We start from the raw sequence: 11,979 nt of genomic DNA on the forward strand, positions 1-11,979 counted from the left end.
TCAAACTCTTTGCTGTTCTGTATGCTTCTTGTACCTTTATCGGTATCTCCTTCTTTAGGTTAGGAAATTTTTCTTCTTTGATTTTGTTGAAATATTTTCTAGGCCTTTGAGTTGGAATTATTCTCCTTTCTCTATTCTTATTATTATTAGGTTTGGACTTCTCATAGTGTCTCAAATTTCCTGAATGATTAGTGTAAATGGACTAAATATAGTAACTGTAGTTCTTGGTTAACTGTTATGTTAGGATTCTTTTCTTTGAGACTCTGGGCATCCGACAGCTGGCTTATACATAAATACAAGTGAGAAGGGGGACATTTACACCATGAAAGAGCAGGGGGCTCTAAAACAGAAGTATTAATATAGGGGCTCTGAAACAGAAGTTACAACATGGGAGAAGAGGGGACTTTAAAGCAGACCTTACACAAGGCTAGGAGAGCCATCTGTGCCCTTCACGGACTTGTAGAAGGCACTGATGAGCACAAGAAAAAAAATCACGCTTCGTTTCGAGGAAACAACACCAAATCAGGAGTGTGCTAGCCAAGCATGGGAGAAACCCAGGGAAGCACATAAACCTTGAATTTGGATGCAGAGTTCATTCGAAAGAGAAGTTTCTCTGTCTCCTCTCCCCTTCCCTTTCTCAGCCCTCCCCCCCCCCCACGCACATTCTTGCATGCGAAGTCAAGGCCATGGGTGTCCAGAAGTTAAAGGAAAAGCTCTGGGTTATTCGTGTCTCCTCAAACTATGGACCCTTGCTTCTTTTCTTAGACGTATTCCCTGGGTCAAGTATAATCTTTTTCATAAAGTAGAAGCTGTATGGGGGAGGGGAATAAAATTAAAGATGAGGCAGTTTGAAAGGACTCTTTGGGCTTTTGGGTTTTTGTCAATTTGACACAAGCTAGAGTTCTCTGAGAAGATAGAACCTAGATTCAGAAAATGCGCTCGTTAAAAGGGCCTGTAGGCAAACTTGTATGGCGGTTTTCTTGACCGATGAAGGAGGTAGAAGGGCCCAGCGCACTGTGGACAGTGCCACCCCTGCGCAGGAGGTCCCGGGGTATATAAGAAAGGCAACTGAACAAGCCAGCAAGCAGTGTTCCTCTGCGGCCACTGTTTCCAGTTTCTGCCTCCAGGTTCAGGCCCTGAGTTCCTCAATGAACAGTGTGTGACTTGGGATGTGTCAGCCAAAAAAAAAAAAAAAAAAAAAAAAAAAACCACCTTTCCTCCCCAACTTGTTTTCCATCATGGTCTTATCCCAGCAATAGAAATCTAACTAATACAGATCTCTCTTCCAAAGGCGGCCTCTAAAAGCCCACATTGTCACGTTCAGCAGAGAAGTACGGGGACAAGCACAGCGTAAGTTCACATCCTGAAGCAGAGCGCGGACCCCGTTCACCTTTGCTTCACGTCCCCCTTCCGGTTACGGGTGGGCTGGTTTTCTTCTTCGCTTCCAGCGGCCGGGGAGGCCTGAGAGCAGCCCCGAAGGGGGATGCTCAGTGGTCCCTCCCTCCAATGCCCTCTGGTCTCCCTTGCCCTGCTCTTGACCGCCGGGGCGCGCGCCGCGTTGCCACGGAAACGTCGGGCAGGCGCGGCGGCGCGCACAGCGCGCTCTCGCCTCCCGGTCAAAGTGGCGACGGCTCCCTTTCCCGCGCGCCCTGGCGCCCCGGAGCCGCGCTCGTTGGGCTCCCACCCCGGGTCCTCGGAGGGGCGCAAGGCAAGATGTTGAGACGCAACCTGGAAGACCGGTAACCGCCCGGGGCCTCGTCCTGCAGGCGCCCGAGGGAGAGGGCCGGGTGGGCGGGCGAGGGGAGCGCGGCCCAGGCCGCACGGTCCCCGCAGTCTGCACCCGGTCCTCCGGGCTGCAGCGAGAGCAGGGCCGAGAGAGTCTCCAGACCGACCATCCCGCTGGGCTGGGCCGGGCGCCGCCGAGGTGCAGAGCCCAGGAGGCCGCTGGGCCCGGGCCAAGGCTCGCAGCTGCCGCCCCTTCACGGCGGGCCCAGCCAGGGCCTAATCCCGGGCCTGCGCGGGCCAAGGCAGGACCAGACCCCGAGTCGGGTCCTAGAGAAGGGCCGGGCCTCCGGGAGAGTTGGGGAGGCTGCAAATAAAATGAACGGGACACCTTCTTAATGTTTTAAGAGCAGCATTTCCTTTTTCTAGAGATGCTCAGACCAAACAGCTGCAGGATGCTGTCACAAACGTGGAGAAGCATTTTGGAGAGCTTTGCCAAATCTTTGCTGCTTATGTACGGAAAACTGCCAGGCTGCGAGACAAAGCCGACCTGCTGGTGAATGAAATCAACCTGTATGCCTCTACCGAGACCCCCAATTTAAAGCAGGGTCTGAAAAACTTTGCCGATGAGTTTGCCAAACTTCAAGATTACCGCCAAGCCGAGGTATGAAATGCAGTCACGGTGTCATTATGATAAAAGTCCAGGAAGTAATGTGTAGGAATCGTGGACACTTTTTCTCTGTGCCGTATCTTTACAGCGGTAAATTAACACTTGATAATGCGTTTCCTGTCTGTAAGACCGTGAGTCCACTCTAGGGAGCCTTTCAAACCAAACTTTAGGTGTGATGGAAGTCTTGAATTTCCCAATTCGAATATTTGGCAACTTTGGTTGCAGGGCGCAAGTATTCGGAAAAGGGGTAGGATCTAAGTTGTGTGGTGGCTCGGAGTAAGCAGAGTCTTCTCTTGTGGATTCTTTCTTAAAAGAACAAACAACAGCAACAACCCCCAGTACTTGTCCTGCCTTGGGTACTGCATAGGCACCTTCACGTGCTTCTTTGAATACTAGTTCACTTACAAAAGCCGCCACGTTCAAACTCCCATGGCCTTTTTACTTTTGTGACAAGTGCCGTTGTTCTTTTTCATACCTAAAACAAATTTTCAGTTACCCCAAATTTTTGAACGTATCATCATTATGCATACACAATTTGAGTACTAATCGCTTCTGGATACTGTAAGGAAAATGTTGTGTTCTTGGCTTACACTTCTTCAATAACAAGCAATACTGAATTATACATGGTAGTGGAGACTTGGTGTTTTTATGCACAGATAATCCCAAAGCCCTATTTCGCCAGTTATTTCCCCTTCCTAGAAAGATTTTATTCTACTTATGAACTAGCAAAGTGAACTGATTTGCATTCGCTCTGCTCTGTTTCACTGCTGGCCCAATGGTGGAGGTGCTAATGGCCATGACACAGGTAGGCAAGGGAAAGACCTGGAAGCTGTTAGAGCAGGCGCGGATGATCCCCACGGTGTAGGGCATTAGATGTGGGGTAAGCTGTCCTGGACATTCGTAATCAGATTTTAGAATTCTGAATATTTAAATGATTGGTGGGAACCTAAGTTTTACATTTCCCTAAACTCTTGTAAAATGAAACAGCCATATAACATCATTTCCAGAAACTAAAGTGTAAATATGAAATGAAGCTTCATTGATTAGGTATGCAAGGGGAAGGCATTGACTAGGTAGACGTGTATCATTTTGAAAAGCGGTATATTGCTGGGAAAGTGCCCCTTTGAAGAACTAGATGTCATCCGCTTGCCTGCCCTCCCAGAGTTGCAGTTCCCCACCGTTTTCTTGTGTTTGTATCTGTGAAAAGACACTGCTTCGGTTCCTTTTCCTAGTGTGGGTAAGAGAATTGCTTCTTGTTGTTCTTTGATAAAATTCTAAATGAGTATGAGAAAGTGTTTACTGCAAGGTGAAAAGAGATCCACTGGGCAGTGTGCAGCTCAGCAGCACGAAGCCCACTTGTTCTAGGCTTGGATAAGTCATAAATGGTCTAAAAATGCAGCTAATGCAATAATCCCAGAGCTGTCTGCTTTGGAGAGTTGTTTCTTTAAACGTTCCTAGCAACACCGTCTCTTTCAGGTTTAGTTTTTCTGAAACTTTGAGCTATAAGAATTAGGAGACACTTGTGTAATATCTGGTAGTATCTGCTTGAACCCATGAAGATGGTAGCTGTCCTAAAACTGCAGAAGTCTTAAAACTGCCCAGAAGCTACAGCTGTAAGATCAACGCTGTGCTGCCCAAGGATGAGAGCTGCGAGGTGCCAGACGCTTTCCTGCCAGGCTGTGTTCCAGAGCTGTGTCCGGGGCTGTTGCCATGTGGTCTGTGTTTCTAATGTTTGAGTGGAGATTCTGAGTGTCAGCAAATTTTATAACATTGCCATAGAGGATCATCTTAAAATTTCAAAATTATTCATCTTTACAACATTTATTTCAGATTAAACAGTATAGATTTTATTTCAGTATTTAAATTTTGACATTTCTATGTTTCTTTTCAGTTATATTTTATATAATTTTCAATAGGTTGAAAGGCTTGAAGCCAAAGTAGTTGAACCTTTGAAAGCTTATGGAACAATTGTAAAAATGAAACGGGTAAGTAAACCCATTCTCTTATCCATTTGGTAGTCTCACGAGGTATGAGTGTTTTTGTCTTTTTTATAACAAAGGAAAAATAACATGCAGTTATTCTTTTTACATACTTTAGAAAATTTCAGATCTTTAAAACTAATAAAGCACATTTACCAAACTTGCTAAGTATACTAATATTCCACGTAGCAGTAAAAACCACTGTTATGGAAAGTCTCTCAGTATATATGAATGCATGTTTATATATTTTGTTTTAAAACAGGAGGCTTGTATTCTTAAAATCTGACAAACTGGCTTTAAAATCAAACTGGAGTAAAATTGCACACAATAAAATTATTTTTCAGTGTTTGGTTTTCATGGTTACATATGGTCTTGTGAGCATCACCACAGCCAAAATGATAGTCGTGTATTTGTATGGTTGATTTTCTACTCATATTGCGTCTGACTTTGAGAAAATGTATGATGCATGCTCTCGTGTGCACACACACGGTGTACAGTAAGAAATGTAGTGAGATGCATGTTCTCGTGTACACACACACACGGTGTACAGTAAGAACATGTAGTGAGATATGTGTTCTCGTGTGCACACACACGGTGTACAGTAAGAAATGTAGTGAGATGCATGCTCTCGTGTGCACACACACGGTGTACAGTAAGAAATGTAAGGAGATACATGCTCTCGTGTGCACACACGCTGTACAGTAAGAAATGTAAGGAGATACATGCTCTCGTGTGCACACATACACACATTGTGCAGTACTAATAACTCTGCTCACGGTGCCTGGATCACACAAGCAACAGTCTTCCATTCTTAGCAAAGAGTGTTTTATTCTTCAGTTAGAAAGTTTTACTAACAAAAGGGCTTATTTACAGGATGATCTCAAAGCAACATTAACAGCCAGGAATCGAGAAGCCAAGCAGTTATCTCAGTTAGAAAGGACGCGCCAGCGAAACCCATCCGACCGACATGTAATTGTATCCTTTGGATCTTGATGTAAAATTCTAAGAAACAGTTTGTGAGGTATGCAGTACTAAAGTGTATGTGGAAGTTTGTACCTCTGGACCTAAGTGTGCGAATCCTCTGCCCATTTAGGGACCCCACAGGAGGAACTAGCCGGCTGAAAGCAGTTTGTTTCTGACCAGTTCTTTTGTTTCTCAGATAGGCTGTCCCCCAATCCACTCAGAAATGTATGTGTTTTCAGGGTAAATTAAAAAGTAAATGCTAATGTCTCAGTGCTCTGCCTGCCATACTTTTAAGGAAGAAGGAAAAAGTCCCACAATGGCCTTCACCAAATTAAAAAAAAAAAAAAAAAAAGAATTACATGAAGCCATGACTATAACTTCCAGTCAAACCTTCAGGAGATTTGAGTATAATTAAGGTCATAGCAAGATACTGCAGTATCTAAATCGGAGTGTTTGCTGTAAAATGGAGCGTCTCGGAAACAATTACTTCCTGAACCAGGATGTGTCTCATTCCTGACCAACAACACATACATTGCCAGCACTAACGTCCCCTCCTGCCTCTCCCCATTCTCCTGCCCAGGGTTGATACTGCGAGCCTAGCCAGACACCACATAGGGAGTGGCTCTCTGTGGGCACTAGAGGTTGAAGAACACCTCCGTTCCTGAAGGGAGCCCCTGTGCAGTGATTCGGGGCTGCACTAGTTCCCTGGTCCGTCTCCCTCGGGACCAAAGGTACATAAGCCCAACCTTCTACTTTAAACAAGAAAAGGCAGAGAGAGTTGAGTTGGTCTGGTGCAGAAGAACATTTGCAGAACATTTATTGCAGCTTCAGATTTCCAGCTGGAGTCTGTCTTAAGCAAGCTGGACAAACCAGAGAATGCTTCAAGTTCATGCCTGACAACTCTGAGGGAGACTAGGGCATCGCCAATGTTTAAGAATTAAGTCGGGAATCAAGTCTGTTTTGTTCTTAGGGAAGAGAGTCTCTGAAGACGATGTAACATCCAGAATCCTGAATAGTTGTTGATTGAGTCATAAGCATTCATATTGACCTTTAACACAAAAATGATTATACTGCTAAGTCCCACTCGTCTGATGTACACGTGCTCCATTCACATTGCTGCAGAGGAAGGAGGAAGCCCTATGGTACACCTAAAACAAGATAGAAAAGAAACAATGTAAGTTAGTCACAGGGGAATTGTTTTGCTCACTACACAGAGCGACTGAAGGATTCTGACACCCTGGAACTAGCACATACATGTCAGTATACATGTAAATGTATTCAGTGTAACAGTAAAAATGTCCAGTTGAGAGCATCATGGTGTTTTTTACCAGGGAGGCCCTCACAGCTCAGCTGTTTGCTCAGAGGCCTGCTCAAGTGCAGTATGTGAGTGAGTGGAGTCCCTTTCGGTGACGACAGTCCTAGGGGCCACCTCTCCACCCCAAGGCTGCAGGTGATTTCTGAGCAGTTCGGAAGCCGTAATAACTCTGCTGGATACACTGGTAATGCCATGGAATTGTATCTTAACATCTCCTTCTTGAGATTGGTCCACTGTAGAATTTTGAGCAGTTTTCAGTGAATATAATAATTATCACCGATGTGGCTTTTCTTTGTAAAGACTGGCTCTGGGTGAGTTCTGTGCTCAGAAGGAGGATTTCAGACTTAGAAAGGGATCGCAGTTCCTAGAGGCCGGAGCACAAAGATCCCAGCCATGGCTTCTGCTTCCCCATGCTTTCATTTAAACAGTCTGCAGAGATTCCCAATTTTTAAACTAAAATATCAGAAAATGAGAAGGGCAAAGACAAGATACAAAATAAAAGTCACAAGAACTGTACGTTACATACAAAAAAAGTCACAGGAACTGGATGTTATATACAATAATCCTTAGGAATCAGCCTGTGTATTCTCAGAAGAAAATGACCAGACACCAAGTAACTGACAGCAGCTGTTTTCAGAGCAGCTCTTCAAAGGGACTCAACTTCACATTTGAATTTTCTTTTTTTTTTAAAGCCCAGGAATGTGCAGAAATGTTTTTAAATACTTTTTATATTTTTAAATAGTTTTAATACTAGTTAGGATTAAGGTGAAAGCCTTTGTTTTTTAAAAACTATATATGGTAAATATAAACAAATACAGATGCAAATCGATACACCATTAAGTGCTTAGTATCTTAAAGCTGTAGAGCAATTCTATAAAGGCATATGATTTTATTTTAAAAATATACAATTCTTCTTGAAATGTTTTTTTCCTTTATGAAAATTCTCAGTCGCAGGTGGGCAATAAAATGGTGTGTCAAGAAATGGACCCTGAGAGTAAACCCTTTTACTTGTTTCATTTATATATTCTTTGAAAAGAAAGCAATGTCAGAATGTTACATCTCAGAACTTTGATGACAAATGCCAAATTTTCCTACAGTTAATATTAAACTATATATGACTTTAGAGAAAATATAACTTTAGTATTATGCACAGAACTTTATTAGGAAGAATGTAATCATAAGTTTGAGGTATGTCTTTTTAATTGTTGGCGCTGCTTAACATTTAATGGGTTGGAGCATCTTGTCCTAAAGGCAGAGATGCTTAAAGAGAAATGACATGATTGGTAGTACCCTGCATTCTTGATCTGCAGCTAGAAGAACTTAGGAAACAGTTTTTTCAAAACCTCTGTAGCTGCAGTTCACACGTAAATGGCAGTATTCAGATAGTGGCCACAATAATTTGTTTTAAAACACAGATCTAGACAGTATGGGTATATGTCTCCATGTATAAAGCAATGCATTAAAACTTGCCATTTAATATATCAGTTACTTTATACATAGTATATAATGACCATAAACCAAACCGAAGCAATGCATTGTTGTTAGCTCGTAAGAATCTGATTGATCTGATTAAGCTGAGCTTGATGGTACATGCCTGTAATCCCATCTCTTGGAAGGTAAAAAGGATCAGAAGTTTAAGGTTATTTTCTACCAGATAGTAAGCTTACAGCCAACCCAGACCATGACTATACAGATAGAGATATGGTGACATATACCTGTAAGCACAGCAGCCAAGAGGCAGAGGCAGGAGAACATGAGTTCACGATCAGAGAATCCTAGGACCGCCCAGGCTATACAGGGAGACTCTAATGCATTTGGGGAACTCGTAAAAGTAAATAGTGATAAGAGACTTGAGTCTCAGCCATGTGGTGGTGGCGCACTCAGGAGGCAGAGGCAGGCAAATTTTGGCCTTCACAAAGATTTATTTAGTTCACTCAATCTAGAAAATAGTCTTATGGATAATCTTTATTGTACAGAGAATACAACGGGCGGGTGGGCATGGAAATACCAGCAGATTACAGGTCTTGTCTTTGGGGCGGAGGGTGAGGAGAGAGGAACAGTGTGACGAAGGACAGTGTGGGCAATGGCACAGACTGAGATGGGACCGCGGCAGGACACGGAAAAGAGACAGCATTTTTGTTTGGGGATTGAAGGTCATTTAACAAACTTGAAGTTGTGCATTGTGCACGCTGTCTAATAGAGGCCTTCCCTTGTCTGTCAGTGGTAAGGTAAGTGTGGGCAGTTACTGTGAGGCCAGGAAAGACCGGCGCTGAATGGTAACTTTCACTAAAGGATTCAGCTCCATGGATCCTGATCCAAATCTTTCCTTTTCGGGGGACTCACTCTTTAGGCGGAAACCGAATTACAGAGAGCCACAATTGATGCTACCCGAACAAGTCGACATTTGGAGGAAACTATTGACAATTTTGAAAAGCAGAAAATAAAGGACATAAAGGTAATTAACTTAATGCAGAATGTTTCCTAATGTTGCTTAAAGTCGGGGGGAAAGTTGCTAAAATGATTTTTAGCCCAGAGTCCTTAAATTTTTTAAAAAAATTATAGACCAAAATATATCAAGTGTTATTATGACATAATATAAGGCTGTATTTTTTTTAATTCTGTTTGCAGTTTCTCCTCCCTCCTTTCCTCCTATTCTCCTCTCCTGACCCCCATCTACCCCTCCTCCCATTTTCTTCAGGAAAGGGCAAGCTTCCCATGGAAATCAGAAGCAATCAGCCACAGCATAGCAAGCTGCAGGGAGACTAGGCACATTCTCTCCTATTAAGGCTGGAAGAGACAACCCAGTAGGAGAAAAGGGTTCTAAAAATAGACAGCAGAATCAGAGATAGCCCCTGCTCCCACTCTTAGAAGAGTCTGAAAAAGAAATCAAGCTATACAACTCTCACATATAGGCAGCAGGCCTAGCTCAGTCCCATACAGGCTCCCTGGTTGTTGGTTCAGTGTCTGTGAGCCCAGGTTAGTGCATTCTGTAGGTTTTCTTGTGATGTCCTTGACCTCTCTGGCTCCTACAATCCTTCCTCCTCCTTGTCTGCAAGATTCTCCAAGCTCAGCCTGATGTGTGGCTGTGGCTCTGCCTCTGTGTCCATCAGTTGCTGGGTGAAGCCTCTCTGGTGACTGTTGGGCTAGGGCACCAGTCTATGAGTATAGCAGAATAGCGTTAAGAATCATCGCATAGATTTTTTTTGGAGAAAGTTCCATGAGATGCTGAGAAGAAGGTATATTCTTCTGTTTGGTTGAGATAATCTGTAGATATTAGTTCCATTTGAGTCAGAATGCCTGTTAGCACCATTATTTGTTTTGTCTGGATAACCTGTGCATTGGTGAGAGTGGGGTATTGAAGTCTCCCAAATTTTGTGTGAGTTTCAAAGTGTGATTTAAGCTTTAATGTTTCTTTTACAAATAGTTACTTTTGCATTTGGGGAATAGATGTTCATTCAGAATTGAAACATTATTTTGGTGGATTTTTCCTGTGATGAATATGAAATATCCTTCTCTATATCTTTTGATTAATTTTGATTTGAAGTCTATTTTGTTAGATGTTAGAAGTGGCTATACCAGCTTGCTTCTCGGGTCCATTTGCTTGAAAAATCTTCTTTACTCTCTTTACTCTGAGGTAATGGTTCTCTGTGGTTTTGGAGCCTGTCCTGGAATTAGCTCTTGTAGACCAGACTGGCCTTGAACTCACAGAGATCCGCTTGCCTCTGCCTCCAGAGTGCTGGGATTAAAGGAATGAGCCACCACTATCCAGCCAGGTGTATTTCTTGTATGCAGCAGCAGAATGATGGCCCTGGTTCTTACATCCATTCTGTTAGCCTGTATTTTTTCATTGGAGAATTGAGTCCATTGGTGTTGAGAGATGTTAGTGACCAATGATTGTCAATTCCTATTATTTTGGTGGTGGTGGTGGTGGTGGCGTGTGTGTGTGTGTGTGTGTGTGTGTGTGTGTGTTTTGCTGGTGTGAAATTATTTCCTATGTTTTCTTGAGTGTAGTTAACCTCCTTGCGTTGGAGTTTTTCTTCTAGTAGCTTCTGTTGTTTAGATTTGATTTTGCCATAGAATATCTTTTTTTCCATCTATGGTGATTATAAGTTTTGCTGGATATAGTAGTCTGAGCTGGCGTCTGTTGGTCTCTTAGGGTCTGCAGGACATCTCATCTGTCCATGTTCTTCTGGCTTTAGAGTCTGCATTGAGACATCAGGTGTTCTTCAATAGATCTGCATTTATATGTTACTTGGTCTTTTTCCTTTGCAGTTTTTAATCCCCTTTCTTTGTATTTCTAATGCTTTATTATGTGGCAGGGGACATTCTTGTGTGGGTTTTTGACCTTATCTTAGGGAATCTAACAATTAAAGAATTAATTCCTAGTCAGAAGTCACTCAGTCTCTTAAGGTGACCCTGTATCTCTCTGAAGATGCTCGGGATGAAATTCCAAGTGGTATCTAAACATAGTGCTGTTCATTATGTGTGGTGGCTTAGATTAATGAAGACAAATTGTAATAAATATTTGCACAACTTTAATGGAAAAACCAGACTCGCGAAACCAAGGTTCCCGCAGAGCACAGGAAAACAGGAAGGGAAGCACAGGCTTCTGCGTGTGCAATTTATCAGTAAACATTCGCCAGAGGCGAGTCCGCCCCCTTAGGGGCTGGCCCAACCCTACATCTCCCCCTTTTGTCTAAATAAGACAGAACTAAACCAACTACAACAACTATAAACAATAATAACAAATAATATAACAAACATTATAGAGAACAAAAGTTTTGTTAAACATCCTATCTCAAGGAGTCTAAATAATGTAGAGAGTACTACAATTATATAATCTTTAACTCCATCAAAGATCTGAGAAGGAATAAATATTACTTAACAAATGAGAGATATCTAAAATGTGTAACAAATGACAGAGACAACTGACTACCTGGGCAATCACCCAAATTCTCGTTCGCAATGTTGAGTCAACCAACTTTGGCTAAGGCCTAACATAACTGACATACCATTATCAAATGTAAGGAACTTTCTTAGAATTATCCTACCCTGTCTTGGCAAGATAAGACAATCCTGTTTCATATCTTTGTCAGTAGTTGAGGTATGGGCTTTTCTTAACCCAAAGGCCAGTTCTGCCAAGAAGACAAGCTCCCAGTGGAGTGTCTTTGGTGCTCAATGTTCTCTCGGGAGTAGAGTGGTGTTGCCAGGAGTAATTGTTTCTCGTTGGCACAGAATTCTAGGTTAGGTTAAAGGCCAATTTCTACAGCTCTTTAAAGAGGCTGAAGATTATACTATCTATACTAAATATAATCTCTATGTATCTAGAA

The 11,979-nt window shown here is 42.7% G+C and overlaps 1 protein-coding gene across 2 annotated transcripts in view; it reads left to right on the forward strand.

Annotated features, from left to right (window-relative positions):
- Positions 1 to 1,461: 1,461 nt before the first annotated feature.
- Positions 1,462 to 11,979, forward strand: part of Cibar1 (CBY1 interacting BAR domain containing 1) — a 16,262-nt gene continuing 5,744 nt past the window's right edge. Inside the window, exons 1-6 of one of the 2 annotated variants that reach the window (XM_050165021.1) lie at positions 1,462 to 1,739; positions 2,152 to 2,386; positions 4,309 to 4,377; positions 5,245 to 5,346; positions 7,598 to 7,618; positions 9,000 to 9,104. In XM_050165021.1, coding sequence (XP_050020978.1) covers positions 1,507 to 1,739; positions 2,152 to 2,386; positions 4,309 to 4,377; positions 5,245 to 5,346; positions 7,598 to 7,618; positions 9,000 to 9,104 — 765 coding nt within the window. In that variant the 5' untranslated portion in view covers positions 1,462 to 1,506. The remainder of the gene's footprint in view (positions 1,740 to 2,151; positions 2,387 to 4,308; positions 4,378 to 5,244; positions 5,347 to 7,597; positions 7,619 to 8,999; positions 9,105 to 11,979) is intronic. The other variant, XM_050165030.1, reaches the window with a different exon arrangement.

The sequence above is a fragment of the Alexandromys fortis genome, unplaced genomic scaffold, assembly GCF_014885135.2.
Source record: "Alexandromys fortis isolate MF-2015 unplaced genomic scaffold, M_Fortis_MF-2015_v1.1 scaffold_18, whole genome shotgun sequence".
Lineage (NCBI taxonomy): Eukaryota > Metazoa > Chordata > Mammalia > Rodentia > Cricetidae > Alexandromys > Alexandromys fortis.